General features: G+C 37.5%; 1 protein-coding gene across 1 annotated transcript in view; it reads left to right on the top strand.

The window, feature by feature from the left end:
• Window positions 1–368: 368 nt before the first annotated feature.
• Window positions 369–15050, top strand: part of LOC110055120 (F-box only protein 42-like) — a 29504-nt gene continuing 14822 nt past the window's right edge. The window contains exons 1-2 of the mRNA XM_020761500.2: window positions 369–1296; window positions 5607–5703. Coding sequence (XP_020617159.2) covers window positions 617–1296; window positions 5607–5703 — 777 coding nt within the window. The 5' untranslated portion in view covers window positions 369–616. The remainder of the gene's footprint in view (window positions 1297–5606; window positions 5704–15050) is intronic.

Genomic DNA, 15050 nt, shown 5'->3' with positions numbered 1-15050 from the left:
GCATAATTTATATTTTTCATGTTGCCATGGCAACGGTACATACGTCAGCTTAACCATCAAAAAACCAAAGTTCGTGTTGTTAACTTGCTTGCTGCCATTTTTGGCGACCGAGAGATCATGGGTTTTAGAGAAAAAGGTGAATGAAACAGAGGTATCAAAAACCGTGTTCAGCCACCTTAAATCTTCGATCGAACTTTCATGTTCAATTTGAAACTGAAAATACACTAAGCGGTCAATTTCCGTTAGAAATCTTGTGTGGTAAATGTAATTCTTGCAAATAGTCGCTGTATATTTACGTTTAGAGTCACTCTGGTTCAGAGTAAAGACATACAAAGTCAAATACTGCCTCCGTACGCTACCCATCGAAAAATCAATTTTGTTCGAAGACCGAACTGCAACGGAGTTTAGTTACCAGTCTTATGCTGCGTGTTATTAGATAGAACGCATGATATGATTGGCTCCGTATATCACATTACGTCGAGGACATGTCTGCCACATAGGACCCAACCGCAACGGTAAAAATGTTTACAAATGTAACTATTTGACGAGTCAGCGGACAACGCGAACCAATGGCTCCTGGGTTGAATTATGCCATTTGAAGATTTACATCATTGCGATGGCGGACACCATGACGTATGATAACACACAAGCGTTTGCCGAACCAGAATGTCATTTTTCCCGCCTTCCTAATGAGATTGTAGAGAAAATCATGTCTTATTTGTCACCATATGGAGACTTTTTTGAGGCCAAATGTGTATGTCGTTTGTGGTATTGTTTGATCTCCAGAATATCCAGACAACGGGTACAAGATTTTCGAGAAGCTGTAAGAACTGGTAATTTACGAATTCGAACAGTGACTACTAAAACGAGGGTGTCACCTTCACCACGATTCTCCCATGGCTGCTGTATCATAGGAACTAAAATGTACATATATGGAGGATGTTCGTCGTCAAATACGGCTTTTAATGATCTATATTTGCTGGATTTAATAGAAAAACGCTGGATGAGGCCTCGAACTTCTGGTTCCCCTCCACCACCTAAAGAATGTGCGACTGTTGTGGCTTATGACAACAGAGATATGGTCATATTTGGTGGCTGGTGTCAGCCTGCAAGGACGGGAATTAATTCTGCTGCAAAATTTTTTGATGACCTGTATATATTCAATGTCATCAGTCAGTCCTGGAGTTCCCCAGCTGTTAACCTAAATGGACCCAGACCTTGTAAGAGAGCTGGACATGGAGCATGCACCATAGGATGCAAAATGATAGTCTTTGGAGGAGCTCAAAGACAGCTGAGGTTAGGCTGTGTTTATGTCTTGGTATATACCTGAAATTTTTCTGAATCACAAGTGTGAGATTTCAGGACTGTAGCCAGACTTTCAATGCAGACAAATCCAGTGAGCAATGAAGGTGCGAGCCTCTAGAGAGCTTAGGAGGCATATTCTCCTATGTAACTGTGAAAAATCAGAATTCCTTGGGGGGAGAAGCACCCTCAGGGCTCAAAATAATTTTCGGACGGTGGCCGGTCATGTTGACCGGCCAAAGTAATTTTAGCTCAGTGACGTCTCGTTTCTGACCCATCAAAATATTAAAAAAAAAAAAAAATTAAGTAATGTTGGCCTGATTAAACTCAGAGATATAATTTGTTTGTTCCAGTCGTTGCTAGACCGTTTAAAAATTGGCCTACTACAAAGAAAAGCTTAAAACTAACCACAGATAGCCTTGGCAGGGCTCAGCAGCTCAATGAAGTGGCATGCTGTGAGTGGAATTCTTGCCACCTGCCAAAGAAAAAGTATTGAACGGATGCATATATGATGAATTTTTTTATCGGTGTATTGAAATCCATGAGCTGTTGTTTTGATGTTCTACAAAGTATTTCGGTTCGTCAAAACGTAAAAGAAACCAAACATGCATCAGCATCACCATCCTAATTTTGGGCTTCAGAAATAACTGGGTAAAAAAATATAGCCGAAGAAGAAGTTCCTGTTTCCTGGATTCTCCCCTGTGCAAACACACAACAAAATAATCATCACATTACTACAAATGCGGCTACAGTTGCACAGCAAGTGTTGGGAAGTTTCTTAATGATGTGACTAAAATTAAGTTCTAAAATGTAAGCCATAAAAAATCTAAACTCTGTTGTAGTCGTATTAGAGAGAGGTTTTGCTCACGAAAAACTAATGACTATCATTCGGTATATGTTACCAAGCAATGAGTTGAGAGAGTCTCAAATATTATTCGCAAACAAAATAACTTTACAGATACAGATACTGATATAAAGGCCTTTGGCTTTTTTGTTGGTTCATAATTTCGTCAGTTTTGTAACAGTAACTTATCGGTTGGTTCTAAATTGGATACTGGTTTCGTGCTCAAAGTTACATTTTATGACTTGATGGAAACGAAGCGGACTGCAAAATGCGTGTTTTGATGTCGCAGAGTCCCATAGTGTCTAAGCTGGAAACAACTTGACAATTGAGTGAAAAGTTTTGTTTTGGTGACTTGTTCGTTGATTTTTGTGCAGTGAAAGTGAAAGAAATGACAAATATCTTGACATCTGTAGAGCAATACCTTTGAAATGCATGTGTATACAGTGTATGCCAATAAAGAGAGGTGTCCTGTGGCAAAAGTGTGACAGTTGGGCAAATCTAAGGCGTCATGAAAAGCTGAATCTGATCAGATTCTTTGCCTACGGAAAACCTCTGCTGTTTGAAAAACTAAATACTTTTGAATTCTGATTTGAAAACCTCTGCCATCCTAAAAGATGAAAATTTTTTTCAAATGGATTGCAGCAGTTGTTCAAACGGCTGAATGTTATTTTTTCAAAACGGATAACCCCAACCATTCAACTGGGAATCCTATCGATCTTGAATGCATAACAAACAGCAAGTGATTGATTTTGGTTGGTGTTGTGAGAGGCTTGTGAGAGGCCAAAATAAAAAAGAGATTAAAAATCTAAGATTTACAGTTGGGGATTTGATTGTTCATTCAAGAGTGAACAACATGACTGTCTCAACATGACATGACCAGTCAACATGACCGGCGGGTGAATTTTTTGGCTGGTCAAGTCACCATTCTGGCTGGACATTGTCCGTTGACCAGCTGTTATTTTAGCCCTTACCCTTCCAAAATGTCAAGACCTTGAACGTCTTTGGTTGGAATTTTGTCGGACATTTCATTATGAGTGTAAGATTACATTTGTTTGCACCAGGCTGGAAAGCTCTAAAAATGTTATGCTTTTTATTGCTTACAACATATTTACACTTGCTTCAAGGCTGTGTGATGGGTTGACGCTGATGGTGTTTTTTGGACTTGCTGGCTATCAAACATGCCCTCTATATAGGTAAAACTGAGAGGAGATGGGAGCTTCTCAAGGATATTTATGGCTATTTTCCACCTTTGGTAAATTCGTTGGGCTTTGTGATGGGTCGCAATGAAAAATATATGTGAGACTTGTGAGCTTAAAGTCCCACTCAGCAGATGCCTTCGCGGTGGGTCTCGCTACCAAAAATATATGCGACATTTGCAAACTTAAATTCCCTCATTCAGTGATGTAGGAAAGCGATGGTTAGGGCAGCTATCGAGCATACTCATGGCGAAATCTTGAGGCGATGGGAGCTTTTGACGCAAATTTATGGTTAATAGTATTTTTACTATTATAGTAAAAATACTATTATAGTATTACTATTATAGTATAGTTAATAGTATGGTTAATAGTATTTTCCTTCGGCCCGACATGATTTCAACTCACATACTTCCACGCCAAACAAACACAAAGACCACACGGTCCTGCAGGATATGGGAGACTACAAAGAAGAAGAAGATAAAAGAAACTCGACTGAAACTTTGACAACGCCTGGCTCAGGCATCCCGCATAATAATCATTGCAGGGTCAAGTTGTTTGAGAGTTAATTAAACTTATTTAAATTATGTTAATCTGGAATTAACACAACAATACAAATATTTCCAAGGTAATATTTAATTAGGAAAATAAAAGTACATTAAATGATTTGAAGCAAATTTTAATATAAACAACATTCTGATCATATTTGAGGTGTTGAAATTAAACAAAGCCAAATAAAACTTGATGAAAACTCAAAAGGAAAAAAATACATACAAATAGAATGATCAAATAGCTTTACCTGAAAGGTAGATCCTTGTGCTGGGAAAGTAAAAAATTCAAATACAGATGCTCTAAAACTATGCTGTCTCTAAAGGGCTGACCATGTGGAACTAAGGTGCTAAGACAATATTGAATAAGGTGTAAACTTTAATGTTGGTTTAATTAACTTCAATTAATTAATTAGCCTAGAGGGAGGGAAGTGGTGGGGGTAGGGTGAGAAAGGTACTTGTGTAGTCTACGTAAAACATGTTCCACCTACGCCAGTTGGTTGTGAATATTGCAAAGCTATATATTTGTTTCAGGTAACCCCTTGCTCTCCTTGTGGTACTATTCTGTTTAGAACAAAACCAATTTTATCTAGACACCTGCACAAATTAAATAGATTGCATATGGAATCACACACAAATGCTGAGTGGTTTTGTTATGGTAGAACCCAACATGGAAGATGCATGCATTCTAGCATCATTAGTGCTATACACTATGTTTCCATGCGGCTGTTTATATGTCGTGTGATGTGACTGAAGATGCCATTTTTTTTCACGTAGTGTCACTTCTCCCTTTTTTAGTGCGAAATTGAAATGTTACTGTGGCTATGCAGTACAAACATTTATGGCAAGTCAAAGTTTCTGGACATGCCGCTATATTGGCTTCGTGTTTGTTTATTCTGATTGGTGAACAAGAGTCACTGATTTGTCAGTGTTAATTACAACCACTCGTGCATGAATAAACAAAAGTGTCAAGTTGCATTTGAAACTAACAAATAAAAATATCTTGTTGCATTTACCTAAAACATAAACAAATTTCAAAGCTCAGCAGTGTTCTCATTCATAACTAGCCACCCATAATTTCTTTGGTTTTGACAAAGGAAACCTCTTCAAATGAGTATCCCAGTATCGATTCCAAGAAACTTTTCAGTGAGAAGACAGTATTACTCTGTGAACAGCCCTACTTAATTGAGACTTGCATTCAGGGACTGAAACTTTTTGCACAAACAAAAAAGGGTTTGGACTTCAATCTTTTTTCAATCTCCTTAACTTTTCTTCCTACCAACCCCTTCCCTCACACATTCTATCCTCACCCTCCGTTCTCTCTTCATTCAAGCCAATCATCCTGTAAGTTCCAAATGCACATCTGTCACCACTTACATGCAGAGATGTGTGCACTTGTATTTATATGGATACATCTCCTTGTATTATCTTAAATCTTTCCGAGCCAAGTCTTCATGTACCTTTCCACTGCCACCAGGATATCTTCCAGTGAGTGAGTTGCACTATCAAAATGCTGCAACAATATAATGATGCCAGGGCTGACAGGGGAATATTGGGCTAAGGTAGTGGCAGTATGGACTGAACACAGCAAGGCCCATACAAAAACTACTGAGGGTCAATATTCCCCAGTGCGGCTTGAGCAAGTTAGGTTGGTAAGTAGTTTGTGATATGTCACTGGGACCATTCTCTTCAATATGTTTTTTATTTTACGTTTATTAGGTTTAACGATGTGTGGGTGTTAGACATGGTGACCATGACGTGGAGTTGTCCCAACATCAGAGGCAAGAAACCTTCTGGAAGATTTGGTCATTCTCAGGTATAAATAGAACATTTTACACAGTTACCGTCCTTTTACTATTTCTTTCCAGGGATATCGTTATCGCAGAAATTGTGCATTTTTAATAAAAAACATCCTCAAAAATGCATTTTCAAAATTTTTGTGTGTCCTAGGATGCAAGAGCCTACTTAGAGAACTTATTACATTAGCTTTGACAAGTCAGTTAGCTTTTGTTGTTTGAGAAACGAAGCAAAAGTTGAGCAGATCGCAATCGCAGTCGCAAAATTCGGAATATCGTGGTTGCCATATTGGATTTGGCAGAGTTGGAGACTGGTGACAATTGTACATTCGGGACACTTGCATAAGCATCTGCCATTTTGAATTGATTTCTCAGTCGAAGAAACATGTGTTGTGTATTCAAGTGGATAAAACTGGTATATTGTTAGGCCGATGTAATGACAATGGCTGGTAGACATGGGAATTTTTTTTTTTGATAAATGGCTGAAGGAATTTCACTTGCTGCAGACAAGAGGTACCGGAGGCGATTTATTTATGATTTGTAAGGATTGTTTAAAAGCTGGAAAGAAGGACGCACTTGTTTGTCACATGCCACAGGTTGATCTCAAAAGTACAGCTAAGGTATTGCAACAACGGCAGCGTTACAAAGCAGCAAGTGACAATGCAAGCGGACTGGATGAGGAGTCTTTAACCAAGCAAATGCAAACGACATATTGGCTTTCAAAGGAAGAGATGCCCTCTGTATAATTATTGAGACCCACAAAAAATGTTAGGGACCCTTATTTGGCCAGATATGCGGGTCCCAGGACCCAGACCAAAAACTCCTAGTTCCATCCCTGCTTTCCAGCTGTTTTGGTCATTATCCTTTTCCTAGGTTTGGTTTGCTAGGAGGTATATTTATTGAGAGAAGATCATCAGTTATGCTTCTCCATATGGAGAGTGGGGCCAGAAATGTTACGTCTTCAACTAAGACACTCTGCCAGCCGCCGCCAGGCTTGCCTCTAACCAAGAATGGTAACCCATTGCCATTTGTTCTTTCTCTACTGTCCTGTGCCATGCTTCTCTGGGTCTTCCTCTGTTGCGTTTTCCTTTCGGTGCCCACATCAGTGCAACACATGGCACTGTTATCCATTTGCAGCATGTGTTCAATCCATGTCACCTCCTTCTCCTTACTTGTCTACTGATAGTTCCCATGTTAGCTCTCTTGCGCACCTCTTCATTTGACACTCACATAGGCCAATAGATTTCTAAAAGTGTATGCGGCACTTGTGCTGGAAAGTTTCTAGTTTGGCTTCATCCCCCTTTATCACCCTCCATGATTTACATCCATACAGCAACACAGCTATTACATTGGACTTGAATATCCTTATCTTAGTACTCTTACTCAGTTGTCTGCTTTTCCAGATATTCATCAGTTTACCAAACACTGCTCTTTCTCTACTCAGTCTGTATATGATGTCATCATCTGCTCCACCAGAGGTAGTCACTTTAGCTCCCAAATAGACAAAACTGTTTAGGTCTTCAATTTCTTCTCCATTTCCATAACTTTCTCATCGGTTACAGCATTGAATCTCATACTTTTCATTTAGGCAATGGTAATCTTTAGACCTATTCCTTGACTGGCATTAAATAAGCAATCATTCTTCAACTGGAGCTGCCTTCTTGTACTTGATAACAGTGCAAGATCATCAGCAAAATCAAGACCTTCTAATTTCGCAGTAAACCTCCACCTAATCCTAGTATTTCTTTCCACAAGCCCCTTCCCCATCACCCAATCAATGACAAGCAAAAAAGAAACCCTGGAGTTATGCACCCTTGCGGGACAATTGACTTAATGTCAAACCAGTCAGTCTTTCCTCCTCCATCGACTACTGTACACTGGCTTCCTCTGTACATTCCCTATACTATCCTAATAATTTTGGGTGGAATACCATATAAGTTCATGATCCTCCACAGGGTCTCCCTGTGGACACTGTTGAAAACTTTTTTGTAGTCAATGAAGCAAATATGCAGGCTTGCATTCCATTCAACTGGCTGCTCAATAATGTTTCTTAAAACATCTGCACCAATGGGATTTTACCTCTTCTGAAACCTACTTGCTCTTTCCCTAGTTTTTTATCAACTCCACTAGATATTCTCTTGATAATTACTTTTCCCATCACCCTAGCAGCGGTAGGCATCAATGTAATTCCTCTCCAGTTGCCACAGTTGGACAGATCTCCTTTCTTGGGCAATTTAACTAATAAGACTCATCCTGTATGTATCCTGTAATGAACAAGTGAACGAACGAATGAACGAATGTAAATGATTGAAAAATGAATGAAAACTTTATTTAATACACAGTAATAATAATTTATCAGTATGACAATAATAGACAAAAGAAATACATCACATGTAAAACTTTCTATTTACTGGTTTACATATTTGTCATGTGGGAGTCCAATGCAGAGAACCATTTATTAATGCTTCTCTTGAAGATGTCTAGAGATTTTGTAGAGCAAAGTTCCTCTGCAAGATTGTTCCATAGAGAAGCTCCACTGTAACTGAAGCTACGCTTCAGGTAGTCAGTTTTGGTTTCGGTAAATGCAATTTTTGTCTTGCGTTGTGAAGATCAAAGGACAAAGTGCTCGGAGTGAACACGTTACAAAGATAAACTGGGGGAAGCACATTAATGCATTTGTACATTAAATTTGCCTTTTGCTGCGCCCTTCTAACTGATAAGTTATCCCAGCTAAGCGAGTTGAGAAGATAGCTGGAGTTCATATCATAACTTGATTTAGTAATTACTTTGGTAGTGCGATTTCGTAGTTTTTGAATTTTCTCACTCAGCTGTCGACACAAGCCATCCCAAACAACACTGCAGTAATCAAAATGTGGTTCAGTAAGACCATTGTATATTTTAATAGCAGTCTGCATGGAAATAAAAGATCTGACTTGCCTAAGTGCACCGATACTGAAAGCGACTTTTTTCAAAATGCGTGTACATGTAGCTATGTGCTCCTTCCAGGATAGGTTTTCATCTATGTTTAGTCCGAGAGCTTTGTTATGATGATTAATTTGGTTTATTTTGGTGCCATCTACATTAATATTGTCATTCAAAGACTGCAATTTTTGACATGAGGTAATGACCATAAACTCAGTTTTAGCAACAGTGGGGCTTAACTTGTTAGCTCTGAGCCAGACATTAATGCTTGTCAGTTCAGTATTGATTTGGGTCTCAAGACCAATCATGTTAGATGCAGCAAAAGTAACATTTGTGTCATCAGCATACATTCAAGTAATTTGGTAAGTCATTAATATACATCAAAAAGAGTAGAAAACCAATTATTTATCCTTGGGGAACTCCGCAGTTTAAAGGGCTTGCACTGGAAAGGTGATTGTTTACGTTGCATCATTGCAGACGATTCGTTGGGTAAGACTTAAATGATTTCAGGCATCTTGATCCACCTCATATTTAGCAAGTTTTTGCAAGATTATTTTATGATCTATAGTGTTAAAGGCCTTTAAATCAATGAAAATTACACCATTGAGAAGACCTTTGTCAACATTGACACACCAGTTGTTGCTTGTCTCCAACAAGGCAGTGAGCGTACTGTGTAGAGAGCGAAAGCCAGACTGGCAACTGGTTAATAAATCATTTACGTTTAGATAATTATATAGTTGGTCATAGGTAAATTTTTTCAAAGATTTTGGCCACAGCAGGTATAATGGATATATAGGCCGATTCTCTTTTCTTCCCAGATTAATCTGAAGATGTCATGCAAGGCATCGACTGTCATATTAATATCAGCTTTCATCATCTCCACTGTAATGTTGTTGATACCAGCTGCTTCAGCACTTTTCATGTCCTTGAAATCTTACATTGTTGGTTTTTAGCTTGGTGATTGGTCCTTCTTCAATCTTTTCATTGATGTCATCATCTTCCATGATCTCAACTGTCATTACTGGGTGAGGCCTATTTAACACCTCCATGAATTGTTCTTGCCATCTTTCATGTACTTCATCTTCTTTGGTCAATAATCTGCCTCCCTTACTGTTTATCATGTCAACTTGTTTTGGCCTGGGCATTGCACAATTTTCTTGTAGCCTCGTAGGCTCCCTTTATTTGTCCTTCTGTCACTGCATCTTCTGCTTCTGAGCAATATTATTTGCCCATTCTCTCTTATCATACCTAAAACTGGATTTAACTTCTTTGTGTAATCTTTAGTACTGTGTTTTCTTCTGTGCCTTTTGGTTGCTTGTTCTTGCATCATTGACCTTTCTCTTCTTATTTGTTCTTCTTTCCTCAACCTTCCTCCAGCTGTTGACACTAATCCAGCTTTTTACTTACTTCTTTTTGTGACCTAAGGCAGGGTTCTCCTTATCAGGCGGTAACTGGTAAAATTTACTGCCTGTAAGGGCACTTATTACTGCTTGCAAATGCTCAGGAGTCTAAAAAAAATGCATTTATGGTGACCTAATCTGGTAAGCTAATCTGATAAGAAAGTAATAGATGAAAAAAATAAACAGTACACTGTTATAGATCTACATGTGCTTTATTTAGTTAACGCTGACTGGTACCTTTCGAATTTCAAAGCATGACTGATTTTTCATGGGCTTTCTGCAGTACTCTGCAAATGTAAATGTTTTGTTGTTCAGTTGTTCAGTTTTCATGATGAAATGGCAGCAAACAATGCTGTTGTTCCTAGGCCTGTCCAGTAACAACAGTTACAAGAGGTCACAAAGAGTAGCAGGTAAGCTTTTACCATAATTTTAGGGGTAAACAAAACAAACCTTATGTACTAGCGATGAAAACACAGCTGATTACCAGAAATAACCATCTTGACAGCGCTACATTTGCCAGTTGTTTTTTCAATGATATGCCATGTAAGTGAAGCCAATTAGAAGCCTCCTACAAAACAACCACGATAGGGCTCGATACATACCTAAAGAACACTGATGATGCCCTAATCGAACTAGTGCAAGAACATGATGGCAGAAAGAAATTGTACTCTATACAAAGGCAAGCAGAACAATTCAAACAAGAACTAGACCTAACAATACCAGATAAACAAGCAGAAGAAACAACCACCAAATATGCAAAGAGAACCAAACAAATGGCACGAAATAAGACCCAAGAAAAATTAACAAAGCAGTGGGAGGACAAAGCCCTACATGGAAGATACCCAAAGAGAATAAAGGAAGCAGATGTTGACCACCACAAAACCAACCAGTGGCTCAAAAGCAGTGGACTGAAGGCAGAAACGGAAGGATTCATAATCGCAGCCCAAGACCAAAGCCTAGCTACCAGATCATACCACGCCAGCATTATCAAAGACGGTACTAGCCCCCTATGCAGGATGTGTAACAAATACGACGAAACAATTGACCATATCGTGTCTGGGTGTCCTGAACTTGCGAAAACAGAATATACCCACAGACATGATAAAGCAGCCACATATATACATTGGAAAGTCTGTCACAACTATAATATAAAGACATCAGAAAAGTGGTATGACCATGAGCCGCAAACAGTTACAGAAAACGAGGATATCACGATATTATGGGACATGCCAATACACACAGACAGGAAAATAACAACCAACAGACCCGATATAGTGATTAAAGACCACAAAACGAAAACCTGTAAATTTATTGACATGGCAGTACCATCAGACAGAAACACATCCGTGAAAGTCAGTGAAAAACTATCCAAATATAAGGACTTGGAAATCGAAACAAGCCGAATGTGGGGCATGAGAACAGAAACGACACCAGTTATCATTGGAGCACTTGGAGCTATCAAAAAGGGACTAGAAACTTATCTTGGAAGAATTCCCGGCCAATTAAGCATCAGTGAACTACAAAAGATAACCTTGCTAGGTACAGCACACATTTTGAGGAGGGTTCTATCAAGCTAAAAACTGGCTTTCCCCTAGTGCCCCAGGACGATGGTTTGGTCTCGGCCCTAAGGACTCTAAGCAAACATTACGTGAGGACGATGATAATAATAATAATAATAATAATAATAATAATAATAATAATAATAATAATAATAATAATAATAAAGATCTTTCAACAGGGAGCCCACTTCACATACATGTGGTTTTCAGTGGGGCCCAGCAAAAATAAAATTGCAAAAGCTAAAGAAATAGTAGATTAAAAATAATAATAACATTTAACCATTGTACTAATAGAAATATAGAAAACAGTAAAAAAAAGAAAATGATAATTAAAAATTAAGAAATACCCCTAATTCGACTTTTAAAATTAAAAATACTGATACTGTTCCTAACTTCATCGGGTAAAGTGTTCCATTCATTAATGGCATTGTAAATAAAACGCTTTTGTCCCCAGGAGCGACGGGATGGAGGCTTACAAATGTTGTCTTTACTTCTCGTATTATACCCATGAATGTCTTTAAAACTACAAAAATTAAAATCCCAGTCAATTAAACCATTTAAGGCCTTAAAAATTAAAATCATGCAATGAAAACTTCTTCCAATGCTTTCAAACAAAATTTTACTTTGTTTTATTCAACCTCTGAACCTAAAGGTGTATCATTTACATTATGAATTTTTCAATGGAGAATTTTTGATAGGCACGATGTAACTTTATCTTTCAAGTGTCGCCCGTTTCCCGACTGCTGGTCAAGGGGAACAAAGACTCTGGGTACGAGGATGGGAAACCCGGGGAAGAGGTTATTTTTGCCCACATTGCATCAAGAACCTTTTTACTCAAGCTTTCACAAGGAACTTTTTTTGATCACAGTGACTAATTTTTTTTACTCTCACATAACATGATGGAGTATGCTTTTGTAAGGATTTGTTTGGGTTACAAATTAAAAGGTGCTTTTTCTTTTCTCTTCACATCCAAATTTTGTAGTTATACTTTAGTTTGTAGTTTGGCATCAGCTTTTTAGCTGCCATTTAATGACCTCCATGACAAATAAAGTATGTATGTAAATTGTTTTTTTAAGAGCTTTGATGGTTTCTGCTTTGTGAGGCTAACCAATATCAGATTGTGTTGTGTGTTATGTCATGAGTAAGTGAGAGCTAATTAATGTGATTGTAATGTATACAAGAACATTGAGTGCCTTAAAATGACACAGACGGTGTGTTTCTTTAAGAAAATCCAAGATTGGATACTTAAATCTGAAAGAATCTGAAAACGGATTTTGTGTTTCTTTACTACACAGATCAATCCAAGATCTCTCGGATCATGGTGCGTCAAAGGAACTGAAGAATCCACACTGGGAGTGGATTCTTTCTTTTTCTTGGATGCACTATAATTCAAGAGATCTTGGATTGATCTGTGTAGTAAAGAAACGCAAGATCCGTTTTCGGATTCTTTTGGATTTAAGAATCCAATCTTGGATTTTCTTAAAGAAATGCACTCCGAGTTTGATATTTTTTGGGTCAGTAAGGGTTGTTTGCCAACCTGAAATAAAGGGCATGTGTTGGAAATAAAGGAATACGTGATTGTGTGAAGGTTGTTTTAATTTTTCATTTCGTTTTATTTATTTATTTCATTCTAAAATTACAAAGATAAATATGAAGTAGACAAGTAAGAGGAGAAATGGAAAAGGGCACAAATGTAGCAAGCTAATTAGATGCCCTTGTTTAATTGACAATAATAATTAGGGTAAAAAAGTTAACTTAACATAGGAGAGGAAGAGGTATGAATTAATTAATACTGAGCAAAATAATACTGGAAGAGTGCTTTTTTAAAACGTTTTCTAGTCGCTAAGTTACGTATAGATAAAGGAAGGTCATTCTAATAGTAACATCCAATAACAGTGGGACAAAATTTCCTTATATTTATTCTGGAGAAACCGGGATTTAAGTGTTGTAGGGATGCACTTCGAGTAACATAGTTATGTTGCTCAGATACCAGAGATAAGGTGTAATTAGATGGTTTTCCATCAATTAAGTGGTCATAAAATAGCTGGCAGGTATATAATTTAACAATGTCAGGAAGCTTAATAAGACCAAGGTTTACATAATGGGGAGTAATATGTTCACGAAGTGGCACATTGTTGATTATTCTAATAGCTCTGTTTTGTAGTCTCACCAATTGTGACAATGGAGCCTCGTAATTATTACCCCACAGTACGCAACCATAAGTTAAATAGGGATATATAAGTGCATAATAAATACTTGTTAGGGATTGGGATGTCACATAGGGTTTTAGTTTTGCAATAACATTTACACTTTTGCTAATTTTATTACTTATATAATCGATATGGTCGTGCCAAGACAGTGAGCAATCAATAATGAGTCCTAAATATTTAACAGTGGAAGACTGTTCTAGGTACCAGTCTGCTAGTTTAAGAGCCTGGATATGTAAATTATAATTTCTTTTTTGTCGTGGTTGAAAAACCAGGTATTTTGTCTTACTTAAATTCAAGGTTAATCTGTTTGAGCATAACCATTCATAAAGAGCAGGCAATTCAGAGTTTATTCTATGTAAAAGTACACCTAAATCTTTACCAGTCGCAGTTAAAGAAGTGTCATCAGCAAATAGTCTTACGGAGAAGTAGTTGGTTGATTTAACAATATCATTAATATAAATTAGAAAAAGAAAAGGACCTAAAATCGACCCTTGCGGTACACCTGAGCTTATTAAAAGAGAACTAGACTCGATACCATTAACAAATACCTTTTGTTTCCTGTTGGTCAAGTAAGACTTAAACCACTGATTTTCAATGCTTCGAATACCATATGAGTCAAGTTTGGATAACAGAATAGAGTGACTGACTGTGTCAAATGCTTTACTTAAATCAAGAAAAATAGAAACCGCATATTTTTCTTCATCAAGGGCTTTTGTTATCTCATCCATTAATTCTACCAAGCAATCAGTTGTAGTGCTCCCAGATCTAAAGCCATATTGATTAGATACTAAGATATTCTCAGTCATAAAATAAAATTTTAGTTGATTAAGAATGCACTTCTCAAAAATTTTACTTAACGTAGAAAGGACTGATATGGGCTGGTAGTTATTGCATGAGGAACGAGAGCCTTGTTTGAAAATCGGGATAACCTTGGCAATTTTTAAACTGTTTGGAAATATACCTTGTTCAAGTGTTAAATGTATAATGTATGTCAGTGGTTTAAATATTTCCAACACTGCAGAGAACAATAAGAAAGGATGAATCTTATCAAAACCAAATGATTTTTTACAATCAATGCTATCTAAAAGTAAAAAGACCTCAATTTCACTTACTTTAGTGAAGTGGAATGTGCATTTTTTCCTATTCACATAAGACGAAGCACGGCGATCTGTTTTAGGCAGATCAGATGCAAGTTCAGATGGAACATTGCAAAAGTACTTGTTAATATTGAAGCTGGCTGTTGGAGATTTTTACCTTTAACTTGCAAATTTTCAAT

This window comes from Orbicella faveolata, unplaced genomic scaffold, assembly GCF_042242905.1.
Source record: "Orbicella faveolata isolate gen_17 unplaced genomic scaffold, um_ofav_v1 contig_12, whole genome shotgun sequence".
NCBI lineage: Eukaryota > Metazoa > Cnidaria > Anthozoa > Scleractinia > Merulinidae > Orbicella > Orbicella faveolata.
The sequence above is the reverse complement of the archived record's forward strand: the minus strand, read 5'-3'. Positions and strand labels throughout refer to the sequence as shown.